The sequence below is a fragment of the Sus scrofa genome, chromosome 10, assembly GCF_054392235.1.
Source record: "Sus scrofa isolate SSC_HxYL_T2T_F1_AM1 chromosome 10, Sscrofa_HxYL_maternal_Yorkshire_Landrace_v2.0, whole genome shotgun sequence".
In the NCBI taxonomy this organism is placed as follows: domain Eukaryota; kingdom Metazoa; phylum Chordata; class Mammalia; order Artiodactyla; family Suidae; genus Sus; species Sus scrofa.
This window is the reverse complement of record NC_139392.1, coordinates 22,127,572-22,147,533: the sequence shown is the minus strand read 5'-3', so window position 1 is coordinate 22,147,533 and position 19,962 is coordinate 22,127,572. Positions and strand designations below refer to the sequence as shown.

General features: G+C 49.4%; 1 protein-coding gene across 10 annotated transcripts in view; it reads left to right on the top strand.

Moving 5' to 3' along the window:
- Positions 1 to 19,962, top strand: part of SUSD4 (sushi domain containing 4) — a 169,030-nt gene that overhangs the window by 131,905 nt on the left and 17,163 nt on the right. For 6 of the 10 annotated variants that reach the window (XM_084979351.1, XM_084979349.1, XM_084979354.1 and 3 more), the window contains one exon: positions 3,805 to 3,993. In XM_084979351.1, the coding sequence (XP_084835477.1) occupies positions 3,805 to 3,993 (189 nt within the window). Of the gene's footprint in view, positions 1 to 3,804; positions 5,739 to 6,962; positions 10,882 to 19,962 lie in introns of those variants that run through there. The other 4 variants (XR_014817507.1, XR_014817508.1, XR_014817506.1 and 1 more) reach the window with 4 other exon arrangements.

The window sequence follows — 19,962 nt, the reverse complement described above, 5'->3', positions numbered from 1 at the left end:
GTGGGACTTGGACCAAAGGACCAAGAAGTCCATGCATAATTCATAATGCAAGGGAGAGGGCGAGGAATCTTCTTTGCACCAAAAGCACTGGCATGTTAAAGTCGGGATGGATGCTAACTTGATGCTGGGAAACCACGACTGGCAGGCTCTGTTATTGCTTTGCGTGCCCCAGAGTTGGAAATAAATCATTTCCTTATGCGAGAGTTGAGGAGTCATGGCCCCTCAAAGAAACAAAAGCTTCAGGATTAGGGGGCAGAGGCAGCCCAGGGCCTCATCCGCCTGCCGCCCCCCCCCCCCCCCCGACCCAGAAGCTTCCTGTGTTGTTTAGCACATTGTGTGTTACATTTTTTAAGGAGATGCATGCTGTATTTACACTCTGGGAGACTGTTCACAGAATCAGCAGCCAGCTTTTAGGTGGGGTGCTTTATTCAAATGAACTTGCTGAACCACTGATTCCTTCCCGTCCTGTCCCACCATCCGAGAATCAGCCAGGAAAATTATTTTGGACTCCGGCCACTTCTTGCTTTCATATTTTCTTTCCATTTATCTTTTGGTTCTCCCACCCTTTCGGTTTCCCCTTATGACTCTAAACACAACATGCTTTTTAGGAGTTCTTTTTGCCCCTGGTGATGTTTTCAAAATGCCTTGTGGCAATAGACGTCTTGGGGTGTCATTGTCCAGAGTTAGGAATTGGGCTTCTGCTGGCTCTGTCTGGCCCCTCCTGCCTCTCCCCTCCCTTACTAAATCCCGGTCAAAACACAGCTTTGATGATTTCTGCAACAAGAGAAGAGCTGGCCAGCTACTCTTAAGGGGTGTGCTTCTCCAAACAGCCATACACCCCACAGCCCACCTTCATCCCTCCCCAGAGCCCTCTGTCTCCACCAAGGAGGTGCCCCTGGTCTGGGCCCTGGTCCCCTCCAAACCCAGCACCTTGCCGCCTGCCTGCCCAGGCACCGCACGCACGCAGGGGTTGCTTTAGACACACCTCTCGAGCCCCCAGGGGGGGAATATAATTGGCCCTTGGAGTGACGGTTCATCCTGTAACTATTATTTGCACCTATAGATCCAGGGGCTAAAGCCTGAGGAGCCTTCTCTCTATTATCTAGAAGTGCAAATAGAAACCACATTGAACTATTGAGCAGAAGCCAGTTTTCCCCTGTATTTTAGGACAGGCTGTCTCCAACCAAGGGTGAGCCTAGCTTTTCCTCTTGATTAGCTGCACATGTTACAGCCCCTTTCCGTCTCCTTTTGAGGGTAGGGGGGGGCACTGTTCCAAGGCCATTTTCCCCCAGGGAACTTTGTGTTGTGGAGAGGCACGTTCCAATGCCTCCTGCTCCCTGTGGGTCGGAATTAGTGTTTCTCTAGAGGATGCAGTTTATCTTTGTGGGTAGCTTAGGACCACCCTCCTTCCCAGGAGGGCCACTCATTGGAGCCCTGCCTAGGCTTCTAGCACATTCCCTTCTTCCTGTTAATTTGGTTGCCATTTTTTCTCCATTATTGATCTAGTTTATTTCTGATGGCCAGCCTCCCCCGACCCACCCACACTTCACTTTTACCGTGAACGTTGTCAGTTTTCAGCTCCGGGATGGTGGGCGGAGCATCGCAGGCCATTGGGACTGCCCAGAAGGATGGCTGGGCACCATGCCTTTCTGATGTGGCCCATCCTGAGGGGTCTTCGGGGTCTGTAGGGTCTGCAGGCTCCAGGACCCCAGTTTGGCACTTGCACAGCCCCGGCATAAATACCCCTTGTGTTCTGCCCCCCTCACTGCCCTGGGCTCACCCCGAGACAGACCCCATCTACCCGGGCACTGACCCAAAGGATGTGCTAAACCCGGAGCTCTCCCAGGCTCGCGATCTGTAACAGAGTCGGCTTAGAAGAAGAGTCTGATTGTGCTGCAGCGCCTACCGCATACTTTGTACTTGGTGATTAGAAGGGAAAGTGGGTATTTCCGTTATACATTATTTCCTTCACACACAATTAATTCTCCCCGGGAAGAGCACCAGCTCTGCTGGGTCATTATTCCCTCCAGTGAGGCTGCCGAAGCCAGTACGAAATGCCGTGATCACAGCAGACGCCACACAGAAGGGGATGTCGAACCACTGGGAATGTTCCACCGGGCTGCACAGGCCTCAGGACAAAAAGGCAGCTGCTGTTTTGCAGAAGCCGGGGTCCAGGTCTCAGGTTCACTCAGAATGGTGTGCCTGGTGCAGACTCACCACAACAGGGCTGCTCAAAGCCTGGGACCCAGGCCTGCAGTGAGAGCAGCAGCACCTGGAAACCTTTGATGGTGCAGATGCTTGGATCTCACCCGGACCTACTGAACCAGAAGCTCGGGGGGCTGGGTAGAGGGCAGCAGTGTGTTCTACAAGCCCTCTGTCTGGGTGGCTCTCAGTGTGAGAACCACTGTGCTGCATGTTACTTTCCTCTTGCACCTAAAGCCCAACTGGACTTTCAAAACTTTAATCACATTGTGTAAGGCAGGTGTCTGTTCTGTTACCTGCTGCCATGGAATCCAGTTTGCATCCCAGCCTCCTCACGCCCCCCCACCCCAGCACTGAAACAGCTGGCACCTCATTGTTTCTCAGACCTGGCGGCACTGTAAGGTTACTTGGAGAGCTTAAAAATAAGATGGGGTGGGAGTTCCCTTTGTGGCTCAGCAGAAACAAAATGTGACTAACATTCATGAGCACACAGGTTCGATCCCTGGCCTCACTCAAGGGGTTAAAGATGTGGCATTGCCATGAGCTATGGTGTAGGTCACAGATGTGGCTCAGATCTGGTGTTGCTGTGGCTGCAGCTCTGATTCGACCCATAACCTGGAAACCTCCTAATGCTGTGGGTACATCCCTAAAAAGACATAATAATAATAATAATAATAATAATAATAAAAGATAGGGGTTGGGAGTTCCCTTTGCGGCTTAGCGGGTGACGAACGCAACTAATATCCAGGAGGATGTGGGGCCAATCCCTGGCCTCTCTCAATGGGTTAAAGATCTGGCATTGCATAAGCCATAGTTCACAGGTGCAGCTCAGATCCCATGTGGCTACGGCTGTGGATGTGGCTGTGGCCGTGACAGGCAGCTACAGCTCCAGTTCCCAACCCCTAGCCTGGGAATGTACATATGCTGCGGGTGCTGCCCTAAAAAGCAAAAAAGAAAGAAAAAAGATAGGGGCTCCAGGCTATACACTGACCCAGGGCACAGGGCTGGGCATTGGTATTTTTAAGAATTTCCAGGAGTTCCCATTGTGGCTCAGTGGGTTAGGAACCTGACTAGTATCCATGAGGATGCAGGTTTCATCCCTGGCTTAGTGAGTCGAAGATCTGGCATTGCTGTGAACTCTGGTCTAGGTCACAGATGCAGCTTGGATCCTGCATTGCTGTGGCTGTGGTGTAGGCTGGAAGCTGTAGCTCTGATTCAGCCCCTAGCCTGGGAACTTCCATATGCCGCAGGTGCGGCCCTAAAAAAGAAAGAAAGAAAAAAGAAATTCCTCAGGTGATTCTAATACGCAGTCAGGACTGGACCCACTCGGTAGTGGTGTCCTGATCTGCAACCCTCCCTCACTACCTCCCTACTTGTCTGACCCTCTTGATGCCACTTGCAAATATAAAATCAAATTGCTGCTTTACAAATAAAATAGGTATGGACATAAGGAAGTCTAAGTATTTAAGACCAAGGTGGACAGTCCTCGGAGGCCATGCCCCATTTACAGTGGGAGACTCTGAAAGAAGTATAGTGCTTTGTCTTTCCGGTGTGCCAAGACGCCCTCATGAAACTCTTCCCTGTTTTTCTCCCACATCACAGGCTGCCTGAGACCACTTGCCTCTTCTAACGGCTATGTGAACATCTCCGAATTCCAGACCTCCTTCCCAGTAGGCACTGTGATCTCCTATCACTGCTTCCCTGGATTCAAACTTGAGGGGTCTGAGTATCTCGAGTGCTTACACAACCTTATCTGGTCATCCAGCCCACCCCGGTGCCTTGCTCTGGAAGGTAACACATCTTCTTCTTTTGGAAACTGAATTTTGGCTTATTGAAGTGGATGTTTTGCTAGGAGGTAAAGAGCTGAGAATTATGGTCAGCAATGACTTTCGTTCCCTGAGTACACATTGCTTGCTTCTGTCCCGAGCAGCGGCAGCAAGCCTGGCCATTGGCCATGAAGCAATACTTACAACCACACATAAAACCGGCCTTCCTCGATTCTTAGGCTTACAGGGAATGAAAGAGAAGAGTTTCAAGCATCAAAGGTTAAACTGCAAAATATTGCCAGGTTAAATGAAATGTCTTCAAAAATTAATTTTCTCTGCACAAAATGAAAACAGATTGTATTATGGCATCATTAATTTCACCCCTTGTATTATTGTTGTGTCAATGTTTCTTCCTCTTTCCATGCATTTTATGGCTTAGCTGTAAAGTTTTGCTGCAAGTATAGACTTGGAAGCCTGAAACCGAGAGATTGTTCTTCCCTGTTTTTGTTAAATATATATGATTATTTTTGAGTATGGTTCACTGAGGACCACTAATCAATAGTGTAAAGTCTCGCGGGGGTCAGAGCATCCACTGCAGAATCAGGCCAGTGTCTGGGTGTAGAGTCTATAGGAAGTTCTCCCAGGTGAGTTGGGTGTGCTGGCCTGGCCCTCGCTTCAATTCAGGTCTTGAAGTTGTGATCGAAGGAAACAAACCCTGATTTGCTTCTTGGCATCTGGATGCAGCAGATAGGAGGAGCTCTATAGGAGGGAAAAAATGAAAGGAATCTTCAGTCAAGAGCCCATCTGCAGGTTTTCTTGGGAAACAGAACAAGACACACTAGAATGTAGAAACCAACAAGTTCCTACAAGCCCTTTCTCCACACATGTATCTCAGTGAGGGGCGAGGTCAGAGTAGCAGGTGTGTTGTGGGGGGTGGCAGCCAGAGGATCAGGGAAGGGGTCTCCTAAGGGAGACCATGGATTGGAGTGGGTTGGCTGGAGCCAGGAAGCCCCCTTGGAGAGACGGAGGGGAGGAGGGGAAGACAAGGGAGCTTGGTGCCCAAAGAAGTGAGAAGGTCAGCAGGGCTATAAGTGGTGCTTGCTGTTCACCTGGGCTGGAGGGTGGAGCCCACCCATCCAGAATCCCCTGGGGAACCAGAGCCTATAGTAGAGATGTCACAGAAAATACAGGTCACCCAGTTAAATCTGAATTTCAGATTAACCAACAAATAATTTTTTTTCTTCTTTTTAGGGCCGCACCCACAGCATATGGAAGTTCCCAGGCTCGGGGTTGAATCAGAGTTGCAGCCATTGGCCTACACCACAGCCACAGTGGCGCCAGATCCGAGCCATATCTGTGACCTACACCACAGCTCACAGCAGCACCAGATCCTTAACCCACTGAGCGAGGTCAGTGATCGAACCTTCGTCCTCATGGATGCTAGTCAGATTCATAACACACTGAACCACCATGGGAACTCTATAAACAACAAATAATTTTTTAATATGAACATGCCGTAACTATTGGATGGGACTTACTTATGGTCAACAATTATTCTTTGTTTATCTGATCTTCGGCCATATCTGAGTGTCCTGTATTTTCTTTTCTTTTCTTTTTTCTTTTGGTCTTTTTTGTCTTTTGAGGGTCACACTCGCAGCATATGGAGGTTCACAGGCAAGGGGTATAATGGGAGCTACAGCTGCCGGCCTGTGCCACAGCAAGAGCAATGCCAGATCCAAGCCATGTCTGCGACCTACACCACAGCTCACTGCAACACTGGATCGTTGACCTACTGAGCGAGGCCAGGGATCGAACCCACAACCTCGTGGTTCCTAGTCAAATCTAGAAAGAACAATGCCAGATCCGAGCCATGTCTGCGACCTACACCACAGCTCACCGCAACTCTGGATCGTTAACCTACTGAGCCAGGCCAGGGATCGAACCCGCAACCTCATGGTTCCTAGTCAAATCTAGCAACCCTTGCCAGGAGGGCCAAGGGCACCCCACCCCCCTGCCCCATTTCTCCTAGGAACAGCTCTTCTGCTGTCCTGATGCCACTGGCAGGTGAGGTGAGTGTAGCTGCTGATGAATGGGGGCTTTTCTGGTTCCTCAAGTTTTTTCCCTACTCAGATAACCAGAAATAGAGGATCAGTTAAAGGGCCTGTCAGTTGGAAAGGCCTATTTTAAAAATCTTTTGGAATTTGGTTTAAATGCCTTTTGTGCAGTTATATTCTGATGAGCTTCATTTGGGGACTTCAGAAGCGGTTTTCCTGGAGCTAAGGGGATATGATGGGAAGAGGCATAAAACCAAACCTCACTTCAAGGAGAAACAAGCTAAGGTTCTGAACAGGAGGCTGTGAGTGCTTCTGATTGGAAATGAGTCTCAAGCTTTGACACCGGTCCCTTTTGCTCTGCCAGCCTGGGCTGGGCCCCAGAGAGATAGTGAAACTCAGGCGACAGCTGCCTGTACCTAGACGGCCACCTGATACCTTCTTTTTCCAGTTTTTAAAAAATAATCTGTACGTCTTTACTTTCAAAATACATGCTTCTTGCACTTATCCATTGCAATTAGTTTGCCAGACCTTTAAACTGAGAGGCCCCGAGAGGACTGAAAGGGATTTTGTCTCAAAACTTGATAGAAACTGGGGGTTTCTGGGAGTTCCCGTCATGGCTCAGTGGTTAACGAATCCGACTAAGAACCATGAGCTTGCGGGTTTGATCCCTGGCCTCGCTCAGTGGGTTAAAGATCCGGCGTTGCCGTGAGCTGTGGTGTAGGTGGCAGACTCGGCTCGGATCCCGTGTTGCTGTGGCTTTGGCATAGGCTGATGGCTAGGGCTCCGATTCGACCCCCAGCCTGGGAACCTCCATGTGTCACAGAAGCGGCCCAAGAAATGGCAAAAAGATAAAAGGACAAAAAAAAAGAAAGAAAAGAAACTGGGGGTTCCCATTGTGGCACAGTGGAAATGAATCGGACTTGTATCCATGAGGATGCAGGTTTGATCCCTGGCCTCGCTCATTGGGTCAGGGACCAATCTGGAATTGCTGTGAGCTACGGTGTGGGTGCCGCTCAGATCTGACATTGCTGTGGCCGTGCTATAGGTTGGCAGCAGGAGCTCAGATTTGACCCCTAGCCTTGGAACCTCCATATGCCATGGGTGGGGCCCTAAAAAGCAAAAAACAAAAACAAACAAAAAAACCTTGATAGAAACTGGGTTCAACTAAGCAGTGAGTTAAAAGAAGAGGTAAGGATTCTTGAAGATGTATCCAGATGCGTCTGGGTGTTGGTATTTCTTTCTTTTTTTTTTTTTTATTATTTTCCCACTGTACAGCAAGGGGGTCAGGTCATCCTTAGATGTATGCATTGCAGTTACAGTTTTTTCCCCCACCCTTTCTTCTGTTGCGACATGAGTATCTAGACATAGTTCTCAATGCTATTCAGCAGGATCTCCTTATAAATCTATTCTAGGTTGTGTCTGATAAGCCCAAGCTCCCGATCCCTCCCACTCCCTCCCCCTCCCATCAGGCAACCACAAGTCTCTTCTCCAAGTCCATGATTTTCTTTTCTGAGGAGATGTTCATTTGTGCTGGATATTAGATTCCAGTTATAAGTGATATCATATGGTATTTCTTTAACTCTTGAATCGCGTCTGTTTCAAAGGTGGTGCTTTACTTATGCAAATAGACCACGAGTGGTCCACACAGATACACTGTCCAGAAGGAAAGTACTCACCCCTTTCCTGTGTCACCCGCACTTCCCCTCCCCCCACTTTCCTGTCTTCCTGAGCACATAATCCGGCTTCTCTTGATGGCAGGGTGACTGTTAGCGTGCTGTACTTTGAATCACGTTGCTCTTCAGGGCTTTGAAATAGATGAGGGCGTACTGATGCCAGCGGTCAGACGGCTGCTAGATGGCTGGACGGCTGTGCTGTGGAAGCCTTTCTCTCTCTTTCTCATGGCTGCACCTGCTGCGTTTGGAAGTTCCAGGGCTAGAGGTCCAATTGGAGCTGCAGCTGCTGGCCTACGCCACAAGCCACAGCAGCATAGGGATCCTTGAGCCACTGAGCAAGGCCAGGGATCCAACTCACATCCTCGTGGATACTCGTTGGTTCTTAACCCGCTGAGCCACAGTGGGAACTCTCCGGAAGCCTGTCTCTGTGAGCTTTCTATCCATCCGTCCATCAGGTGTCAGTATGTCTGTCCCTGCAGGTTGCCCACGCCCCACTGCTTTTTCTCACCTGCCATGAGCCCCAGGTGATGGTAGGGGTGCTGCCGTGTGTTGATTTGAGTGTGGGTTTGCATCCGCAGTCTCCTACTGCATCCTTTCGACCTGGGGTGAGTCGCTTAGCTTCTCTCGGCCTCCTCGTCCTCATCTGTAAAATGGGGAGGTGAGGATACTTACCTTGTGGGACTGTGAGGATCCAGTGTGACAATGCATGTAACGCATTCAGTGATGTGCCCAGCACACAGTAGGTGGTCAGTCAAGCGTCTACCCTTTTTGCTGCTCTGAGAATTGTGTACAGAGTCATGATAAATGAGAATCTGGAGGTGACTGTATGAGTAAAGTGCCGGGTTTTTTTTTTTGTTTTTTTTTTTGTCTTTTTTTGTCTTTTGTGTCTTTTGAGGGCCGCACCCGCGGCATATGGAGGTTTCCAGGCTACGGGTCGAATCGGAGCTGTAGCCGCTGGTCTACACCACACCACAGCAATGCAGGATCCGAGCCCTGTCTACAACCTACACCACAGCTCAGGGCAAGGCCGGATCCTTAACCCACTGAGAGGGGCCAGGGATTAAACCCACATCTTCATGGATTCTAGTCGGGTTCGTTAAACCACGGAGCCACGACGGGAACTCCAGTGCCAGGCTTTTATGCATGACATTGTGACACTATTTTGCCAGCTGCAGCTTTGGTTATTCGCATACTTTTAACTGTGTTTGTGTAAGACAAACCCCCAAACATGGGAGGAAATACCGAACAATAGTAATAATTGCCATTAATCCTGAGAGCTTCCTGTGTGTCAGAATGTTTGATACAGTATTTCATTTAGTCCCCTTACTGCCTTTGTGAGTCTGGGACTATTTTTAACTGCATTTTACTGATGAGCAAACGCAAGTTTTTAAAGGTTCAGTAACTCACCCAAACCACAAGCTAGTACATAGGGGAGTGGGGGCTCAAACAGGTCTTTGCCCCTTCAAAGCCCACGCTCTTCATCACCCAGATGCATTACCTAAGGATGGATCATCTAATTTGCTGGGCTTTCTTTACCATTTGATATCTTTACGGCCATTTTTCAAAAAATAGAAAAGAGTTATTTCATAGGAAAGGATTTGTCCTTTGGGTCCAGTTTTCCTCCCGGTGGAAATCCCAGCTACAGGGGGCCGGGAGTCCAGAGGAGGCCCTGCTGCCCACTGGGTGGCACAGAGCCCTGACCACTGTCCCCACGGGCTCATCATTGCCCCCTCACAGCGGAGCCTCACCTCAGCCATCGGACTGCTCGGGCATCCGTGTCTCCTGTCGCACGCCTGGAGACTGACACCTCGCACAGGGCGACCTGACGTGTCTACACATCCGACTCTTGGCCGCGGCTTTTTCCACCACGTGGTGCTTCCTCTCCCTGGTGGAACAGTGCCGACCTCACTGGCACCGGTGTCGAGTGACACCTGTCACACTCAGTGTCAACAGTCCTGTGACCGGTGCCCGGCTTCATGAAGAAGCTTATAATTTGGGAGGGAGAGCTCTGGCAGCTCCACCAAAGGTGGCAGGAATTCCGAGGCGCGGGAGGAAGGTGTGGGTGATGGGTTTCAGGGCCCGTGTTACTGCACCCATCTCACCAAGTGGCAGGACTCCCGTCTTGTTGTCTGTTTTCCCAATGCTGAGTTGCGGGGGTAAAACACCTGAAATCACAGAATTTTGAACCAGAATGTCATCTATGTCATTTTAAAATCCGTGAATGCATAAATTTGAGCCTACAAGGAGCCCCGTGGGTTTCTATCTGGTGGGTCTGTTCTCGCGGTGGGCCTGGGTGCAATTCCTTATTTCTGTGTATCTCTTTTTATTACTTAATGCATTTATTACATTTATAGTTGTACAACAATCTTCACAACCAAATTTTACAGCATTTCTATCCCAAACCCTCAGTACATCCCCCCACCCCCAAGCCTGTCTCATTTGGAAACTATAAGTTTTTCGAGGTCTGTGAGTCAGTATCTGTTCTCCAAAGAAGTTCATTGTGTCCTTTTTTTAGATTCCACATGTCAGTGATAGCATTGGATGTTGGTGTCTCATTGTCTGGCTGACTTCACTTAGCATGATAATTTCTAGGTCCATCCATGTTGCCCCAAATGTCCTTATTTCTTTCCTTTTAATGGCCGAGTAATATTCCATTGTGTATATGTACCACATCTTCTTGATGCACTCCTCTGTCAATGGACATTTAGGTTGTTTCCATGTCTTGGCTATTGCAAGTACTGCTGCAATGAACATTGGAGTACACGTGTCTTTTCGAGTCATGGTTTTCCCTGGGTAGATGCCCAGGAGTGGGATATTTCTGTGTATCTTAATGTTTTTGATTTTCAGGCCATCTTCATCTTTAAGGCTCTCGCTCTCTCTCTTTCTCACACCACCCCCCACACAATTCAAGAAATATGTTTTTTTAAAAAAGGCTTTTGACAGTGAATGTGGGCAGTTTCTCATTTGTAAGCAGTAAGAAGGTGGTCTAGGTTGTCAGCTGTGGTTATGGGACCCCTGCTAGGCACAGAGGAATACCAACTTGGGCTCTGGGAGAGAGAAGAGAGAGAGAGGGAGAGAGGGAGGAAGGAAGAAAGCAAGAAAGCAAGAAAAAGAAGGAAAGAAAGAAAGGAAGGAAGGAAAAGAAAGAAAGGAAGGAAGGGAGGGAAAGAGAAAGAGAGAAAGAAAGAGAGAGAGAAAGAAAGAGAGAAAGAAAGAAAGGAAAGAAAGAAAGAAAGAAAGAAAGAAAGAAAGAAAGAAAGAAAGAAAGAAAGAAAGAAAGAAAGAAAGAGAAAGAAAGAAAGGGACATCCTTCCCTCCTTTGAAGAGCTTACACCCTTATGGGGAGAACAAGATGAGAGGTCCCATTGCCCAGAGACGAGCATCCTCCTGCACAGCCCGCGTCGGCCCGCAGCTTCCTTACCAAGGACCACGTGCCTGCTTCTGCATCTGGACGATGTAGAGGGAAGGATCTGGTAGGTGGTATCACAGTTGGAAAATGAAAAAGTCTATCTAGGAATTTACAAGTTGTTTGTTTCTTTTCCCTGGAAACCAAACAGAAGCATGCTTGGGTTGGTTTTTGTTTTGTTTTGTTTTGTTTTGTTTTTGTTATTTGTTTGGTTGGTTTTTGTCTCTGCTCAGGACTTTGGGGAAAGAGAAAGAGTCTAACCCTCTCACTCATTCAGGAGGACTGTGCATTTTGAGGCTCTGCAGGGCTCATTAGCCAAGGCAACAGGCCTCAGTCTGTGCGAGGCGCGCCAGCCCAGTCGTGTGAAGGTGGATTATAGGAGGTTATTGAGGGGCATAAAAATAAGCAGATGAGCCAAGCCTACAACAAACGGTTATAGGGAGGGCTGCAAATACACTCATCTCGGAAGTCCCATTGATGCTGTGATGTTGGGACTGCAGAGGATGCTGGCTGCCAGTGGCTGCAGAAAAACACGGGCTACATGGGGAAGAACCATCCAAAAGCCTTAAGTATTCAGAACATTCTGTTCACATTCAGGTTTTCAAATTCCCTGGAAGTAACACGAGTGCTGGGTGTCTGCTGGCAGGAATTCCTGGGGGCAGGTTAACCACAGCTGAGATCACGCCACTGCATCTTTCTGAGGGCTGGGAGGACAGGTAGTTGATGCCAGAGCTTGGAATTTTTTTTCCTCTCTTTTGCTTTTTAGGGCTGCACTTGTGGCATATGGAAGTCTAAGGGTCGAAGAATCGGCCAGTAGCTGCCAGTCTGCCCCACATTCACAGTGATGTGGGATCTGAGCCACATCTGTGACCTACACCACAGCTCATGGCAATGCCAGATCCTTAACCCACTGAGCGAGGCCAGGGATCGAACCTGAGTCTTCATGGATACCAGTCGGATTTGTTTCTGCTGTGCTGCAGTAGAGCTTGGAATTTTGAGTCCTTGGTTGGGAACTCCCCACTTAGAGACCCATCTGGTTCCCAACCATTAGATTAGAGGGCTGGGTCCTTAAACCACAAGTCCTTCTTTCAGTAGCCTCTAGGGGAAAATCTAGAAAAAAAAGGACCCGTTAAACATTTAATGGGATCAGAGTTTGAAAAGAAAATTACCGAAATCAGTGGTATATGCTATTTTAAATAAATGCCTCTGAGATTCACTTATGCGTTCAGCAAAATGTTTTATGTCCACGTGCTGAGCATTTTGCAAGGCACGGAGGACACAGAGGCAAACTGTGACACAAGATCTCTGCCCCCAGGCTGGCTCATCCCACCTGCACTTGGTGGAAGTTCACTCTGCACATGTGGGGCTCCGTTTGCAACATTGCCTTTGTAAGTTTCTCTGGGCCCCTAGTGGTAGAGAAGCTTATCACCTACTCTGAGGCCCCTTGGAAAGAGTTCTCAAGGGGGTCTCTGGTTTTGCAGGAACTGGGGGCATGGGGGTGGGCACCTTTTGCTCTGTCTGGATTGGCTCTGCCACCGGATGCCTGGGCTTTGCCCCCAAGACAGCAGGAACTCGGGCTTCCCGGGAAGACTGAGTGTGTGAACTCAGGGCCCCAGGAGGGTTTGCTGTGCTTGTGTGTTGGCTTTTCCCAATCAGAGGACTGAATCTTCCCAGGAACTGTAGGCTCCTTCAGTTTCGTTCCCCATGTTATGGGTGGTGGTTCCCTCAGCGCTGAGATATCTGTGGGCTTTTTCAGCCTTGTGGCTGTCATTGCTCCCAGGAACAAGCAAACCCGACCTCATTAGAATCTGAACATCCAAAACTTTTTTTTTTTTTTTTTTTTTTTTTTGTCTTTTACCTTCTTAGGCCCACACCTGCAGCCCATGGAGATTCCCAGGCTAGGGGGTCAAAGAGGAGCTGTGGCTGCCGGCCTACACCAGAGCCACAGCAATGCCAGATCCGAGCCACGTCTGTGATCTACACCACAGCTCGCGGCAATGCCAGATCCTTAACCCACTGAGCGAGGCCAGGGATTAAACCCACAACCTCATGGTTCCTAGTTGGATTTGTTTCTGCTGTGCCATGGTGGGAACTCCCAGAACTTTTTGTTTTTAAATCCAGCCAGTCCCCAAACTCAGAAAGCCCACTGAGTTCCCACCCCCTGGCCCTTTCCACTCATTCCCAGCCCACATGGACACAGATGCAAGTTGAATCAGTTTCAGATTCAATTATAGGCAGTGCGGCCACGTGATTTCCTAAGAACTTGCTAGCCCCCAGGGGTCCTCTTAAGTCTGCATCCTTATATAAGAAAAGAAGGAAAAATAAGAAACTTTGGCCAAATGTAAAATCACTTGAAAGGTTCCAACTTGGGGTCAGAACTCAAAGCCAGTTGGGACAGGGAGGGTTCCCAGCTGCCAAGCTGCCTTTGCAGTGTGACTTGCTCCCAAGTCAAAACTCGTCCCAGTACAAGAGGAGCCTGCGCCATCTCTCCCTCCAGGAAGCCTGCCTTGGGCAGAAGCAACTCTCTACCTCAAAGAGAATCCTGTGTAGGAACAGAAAAGACAGCAGAGAAATCCAGGCTCCCTCCGCTAAGACCTGTCCTGCATTTTACCCTTGGCGAATAATACCCCGCAGTATCATCACGGCCCTCCCTGTGGCAAGAAGGTTCCCATTTTACACAAGGAAACTTCAAAGCACAGAAAGGAGGCCAGGCCTTGTCTGAAAAAGGCTGCTGTGAATTATTGTCCATGGTGAGGGCAGGTGTCGCCGTGTCATCCCTAAACCAGAGTCCGACACCCTGCCATGGAGCTGTACGCCTCCTGCTGCCTGGCTAGCCTGACAAGCAAGGGAGAGTCGGGTCTCTCGTGCCTTCCTGCCCACCCATCCTCAATCAGAAAGTGGCGAGTGGGACCCCTTAATTAGCTGGAAACTTCTGTGTTGAATGTTAAGTCAGTCAAGGGAAATGACAGAACTGAGTCACAGCGGGATTTATTGGTGCCAGTTTGGGATCATTGATCATGGAATTCAGAGCTTAGAAAGCCTTAGGGGGGTTCCCCCTGTGGCACAGCAGAAACGAACTCTAGTATCCATGAGGACACAGGTTCCATCCCTGGCCTCGCTCAGTGGGTGAAGGATCCAGTGTTGCGGTGAGCTGTGATATAGGTCGCAGAGCGTGGCTCAGGTGTGGCGTTGCCGTGGCTGTGGTGTAGGAAGGCAGCTGCAGCTCTGATTCGACCCCTAGCCTGTGGGAGCTTCCAAATGCCATGGGTGTGGCCCTAAGAAGCAAAAAAAAAAAAAAGAAAAAGAAAGAAAGCCTTAGACATCACCAGTTTGCCTTTCCCCACCCTCTGCACCCTGGAACCCCCTTTGCAGAAATGAATTGGTAGCATGTTTATGCGAGGCCTTGGGGCTGGGAGTACCAGCGAGGTTTCCACCCCTGTACCCCAGCTCTGGCACCACCGTGCTGCCTCTACATGGGGGACCCAGGCCACTCACCTCCTCTTCCTTCCGCACCTACCTTCTTGAATCAGAAGAACAATCAGAAGTTCAGATTCCTAGGAGCAACTTCAAGACAGCGCCTTGTTCCTTCCTGCCCTGGCATGTAACATATGAGCTTATCAACCTGTGGCCATCATTGGAGTTCCTGCTGTGGTGCTGGCATCTTGGGAGCCCTGGGATGCAGGTTCGATCCCCAGCTTTGATCTGATCCCCGGCCCGGGAACTCCATATGCCTTGGGCCAGCCAAAAACAAAAACAAAAAAAACAAACCCTGTAGCCATCATAACTAAAATGTCCTCTGATCCCTTCAAAAGTTTGGGGTGCCTGCTTCATGCCAGGCACTGCTCAGGCACCTTTAGTACATGATCTCTTATCATAATGAGCATCATGAAAAGTAAGTGTGGTGCTAACAGCAGAGGAAGAAACTCAGAGAGCTTCCTGGCTCTTCCAAGGTCACCCTGCTCACCAGCAGCTTAGGTGTGGGGCACCCAAGCCCACACCTTCTACCCACACTGCTCGTCTAGGTACTTATAGGACCCAGAGTAACTGTTGAAGATTAGGACCTGGGCTCTAATCCTCACTCTGCTACTTGCTGGGTGGGCTGGGGAGTCCATTTCATCAGGATGGGAAGCAAGGGAGCAGGAAGAGCTGCTTTCTGAGGCTCTTTCCTAGCCGCCTCATTGCTTGACTGCTCTGAACCAGAACCCATGGTTCCAGAGAGACTGCCTCATCCTCCGATGGCTCTGGGAGCAAACAAAGGGCTGGGTGATAAAGAGTTCCTCCCCTGGATGATTGCTCACAGTTTCCCTAAGATTCATATTCACACCATCAACTCATCACCAATAGACTGGCCAGAGAGGAAATTGATGCTGGCAGGTGGTCCTCTTGGCAGTGAGCTCTTCTCTTGTCTTTATGTAGCCTAAGAACCACTCTGGGTATTATTATGCCCTCTCCCCTGACAGGCCTCAGGGAGTAAGTTGGGAACATGGCCTCAGAGAGTAAGTTGCAGAGCCAGGATTCAAAAGATTCTAAAGATCCAGCCCTGACCTGACTTCTAGGCTGTGCTCCTTCTCCTTCCCTACTGGGTCCTGTGAGAGAATCCGGATCCCTGCCTTCTGCCTCTGCTCAGCTGCCCATGAGCCACTTCTTTTTCTGCTAATGTTCCCTGTAACCTGGCCTTTTATCATGTAAGAAGTTTGGGAGGGAGGAGGAAGATACACTATACAATTTGGCCCAAGCCATGCTGCATATAAGGATGGATAATGTGGGAATTTTCCTCCCTCGCTCCTTCTGTCCCTCCGTCCTTCCCTCCCTTCTTTCCTTCCTCCTCTCCCTCCCCTTTCCCCTCCCTCTCGTACCAAGTGTACTATGTGCCATGGGGCCATTGCTATCAGGAATTCACGTGCTGCTCACCCCAGCTGGAGTGATAATAGCACTGACCATCTGGTCACCCACGGCCACCCAGGCCTCCCATGGTTCACAGCAGACCAGCCAGCGGGGCCAGGTCTCCATCCACCTCGCCTGGACTCTCAACGCTCCCTGCACACAGCCTGTGATCCTTCCAGCGCTGAATCCAATATGAAATAGAATCCGCAGAAAATGAAGAAAAGAGCAATGAAAGACTTTTTTCCCCCCTCTGTGCTCAGTGTAGCAGCGGGGTCTCTATCCCCAGGAAGGGGGAGAAAGGGCTTTTGCTTTATCTGCTTATCTGATCCTATACCCTCCCCTCTTCTCCCCCAGTGTAAGAGGATTATACGAGGTGCAGAAGCCCTTGATCACGTGGTTTGGCCCTGTCCTCGAGGCCCTGAGGCCCAGGAGGTGCCTGAGAAGGGGGGGACAGGGGGTCCAAGGTAGCTGGGTTCCAGCCACCCCCACCCCAGGGGCTCTGTTTTCTGTATTCACATCTTGCATTCCCAAGATTGTGTTCCTAAGATTGATTCGGGGAACAAGCTTGCTGGTGTCGAATGTGAAACTCATTTCTCTAGTTCTGCCTCCTTAGAAACTTGCAAAATGAAGTGATTGGCCAGGTCACACGAAAATTCTCCCATCTCCTCCAATACCCACCTTCAAGTGTGTGAGTGGATGGCTAACTTGGGATCTCATTGGGGACCCCGCTGCCATCACTCAGCGTCTCAGGGCGTTTCCGATCTTATTCTCAAAAAGGAAAGAAAGGCTATTTGGTTCCCTTTGAAGACAGATGTGTTCCCTGGGCCGGGGAAGGTAGAAGTCTCAGGCCTTCCCCCGTCACTAGCCAGGGAGAAGCCCTGCCTGCAACAATGCAGAAGGCGCTTTGCAAACTCAAAATGTGCCCCACAACCTTGGCACCTCTGTTACTGCATCGCATCCTCTGCAGGCAGTGAAGATTCCTGTATTCCGTGCTGTTTGTCCCACAGCCACCTTGCCTGTGACCCTAACGGGGCTTTTTATTAGAGGGAAATGCAAGATAGCAAGCAACTTTGTTAATTTATTCTTTTCAAGCAGTAGTAAATTATTCTAATAGCACTTCCATGTACTGTGCATACATTACAGCAGAGTGATTACCGGAAAATAGCCGTTGCTTGTCGTGCCAGAGTTTCTCAGGGATCCCTGTGCTTAATTTCTCTCTCTCTCTTTTTTTTATACAATAAGTAATTGCCACTGTCGCATCTTCCTCTTCTCGGGCACACGACTCTCTTGTGCTCAAGAGTGGATTGTGCCGTGGCATTAAGAAGCTTCATTATTCTTTTTTTTCTCTCTTCTATATTGAATCCAGAAACACTGATCTTTCTGTCACAGGAAAACCAAGAGACTTTGTCCTTATTTTTCAAGTGGAACCAAGTTCTCAGGCTTCCGGACTATGACATCATAGGCTCTTTTTCTCTTAAACTCTCTGACCCCTGACCTGATGGAAGGCCCTGGACTCTCCCTCCTCCTCTGTCCCCAGGCCCTCTGTTCACCTTTGCCCTTTGGCAGGCCCCGCCCACCCCTTGCCTTCTTTTTAGCCTCTGTGGAAACACGTGACCACCATCAGCCCTCCAGCTCCTTTGGGCTCCTGGAATTCCTTTTTTTTTTTTTTTTTCCCTCCACTTCAGTCAATTACAGAGATTATTGTATTGATGCCAAAAAAGAGAAGTGATTCCTTTTCCCACCAAAGGGGAGCAGAGGTGGCAGAACTCTGGACCGCATCCCACCAAATCAGGGAAAGCAGAGAATTTCAAAGGGGGACTTGGCTAACCCCCTCTCCCACCGCATACTCACACTTAGGTCCCACCAGGCTTGGACTCAGCTTCTCCCAAGCGCCTCCACCCCCAACCCCTCGGCTCTCAGCCGGGGAAGGCAGCCCATCCTGGGAACAGTGGATCTGGAGCCAGGCACCAACCCTCATATCTTAATGGAAAGGTCTCGGGTGCAGGCGTGCAGGGCTGGGTCGAATCATCGGCCATGGAGTAGGTCGGAATCCCTGGTGCCGTGGCTCTGTCAAAGCCCCTTTCAGATTGTGTCACTGTGGATGCTGCACGTTTTCTGCCATCAAAGCCACTCATACAAAACAGGAATCCTACACGCAAGCTTCTCCTGGGGAAACTGTTCTGAATTCATCTGAATTCCACACCTTTCATGGCAGAGAGATCTTTTACCCCTTTTTTCACAGGCTGGGGTGGATTCAGGGTTGGGGGCAGGGGGTGGAGCAGTCCCTTTCTGCTGCTGCACTCATGGTTCTTACAAAAATGTATTTCTGCTTTGCCTTGTAGTCTCGTGTTTTTGAAAAGCTCACAGGCAGGCAAGCAGAAGTCTTTATTTTGTGATATTTAAATATCAGGTCAGGGAAAGGACTGCACAGCTAAGCAACCGCAGAGCTGTGGCCAGTGGTTTGAGCCACGAGCTTGTGCTGAGAAGGGGACTTTATTATGCCCAGAAAATAGATGGCCGGGACAAATGGGAAAACGTGGGTGTTTGTCCTTAAACTCTAGACTATCTTCTCCATTGCTGCTCCAGGCGGGATTTATTTCCTTCTTCCCTCTCTGGAAACTCAGATGATGGGTATTTCGTGGTAATGAAACCACTTGCAATCAGGTGCGACACAAAAGGTAATAAATCGTTCCAGTCACTTCTGGCATTTGCAGGCCGAGAGGCCCCAAGAAGTCTTCGGCAGGGGCGTTTGGGGTTCATTCCCCCCAGCTCCCACCCCCAGCCCCCCTTTTCTTCAAGCAATGACAACGATTCCCCTTTTTCCCCAAAGTGAGTAGACACTGGGGATGATGGGCAAGTGAAAAAATCACACCTTTCCACGTCTGTCTGGCTGTCTTGTGCCGTTCATTCATTTTGTTCGTAGGACCTGTAACATAATCCCCGTATTCACCATCATTTTCTTTTTTGTACAGGAGGGTTTTTTGTGGTTTGGGGTTTCATCATTGTAAAGAGCTGGTGCCTGACTAAATGTGCCCAGGTGTCTCTAAGGTTTACCCACTTGGCAGATACAGCCCCACATCTAATCATTCCGCCTCCTTCTCCCAGCACCAGGGATCCTGCAGAAAAGTCTGGGACTTTGCTCACATGCTGGCCTGTTTGTTCTTCGGTGGATGAGAACCGAATGCATTTTCTAACACCATCTCTCCCACTCCTGGGAAGGGAAGTAATAGGTCCAGGCTTTAAGGAGGTGGAAACAGCTAGAATTTTAAAAAGAAGCTGGGGAGTTCCTACTGTGGTGCAGTGGGTTAAGAATCTGACTGCAGTGGCTCGGGTTGCTGCAGAGGTGTGGGTTCCATCCCTGGCCCTGCACAGTGGTTTAAAGGATCCAGTGTTGCCACAACTGTGGCTTGGATTTGATGCCAGGCTGGGGAACTTCCCTATGTGCAGGTGCAGCCATTAAAAAAAAAAAAAAGAAGAAGCGTTCCCATCCCCGTCGTGGCTCAGCGGAAATGAATCCGACTAGTATCCATGAGGATGCAGGTTTGATCCCTGGCCTTGCTCACTGAGTTAAGGATCTGGCGTTGCTGTGAGCTGTGGTGTAGTTTGCAGACGAAGCTTGGATCTGGCACGTTGCTGTGGCTATAGTGTAGGCCAGTAGCTGTAGCTCCGATTCGACCCCTGGCCTGGGAACTTGCATACACCACAGGTGCAGGTGCGGCCCTACAAAGCAAAAATAATAATAATAATAATACTAAGACGAAACCAATAATATTGGAATTCAGATTTTAAAACTAGTCCCTTCAACGGTGCCGACATCGATCTGTATTTTCACACCATAAAAATCTCAATCCAAGAAATTTTTTGAATTGGGAAGACACGTAAATGTATAGGAAGCTGGGAAGACAAGACTTCTAGAGACAGCCGTGACTAAGATTGCGTGTGAGAGGAACGTCCCGCTCATAGCACTTGACCTTTAA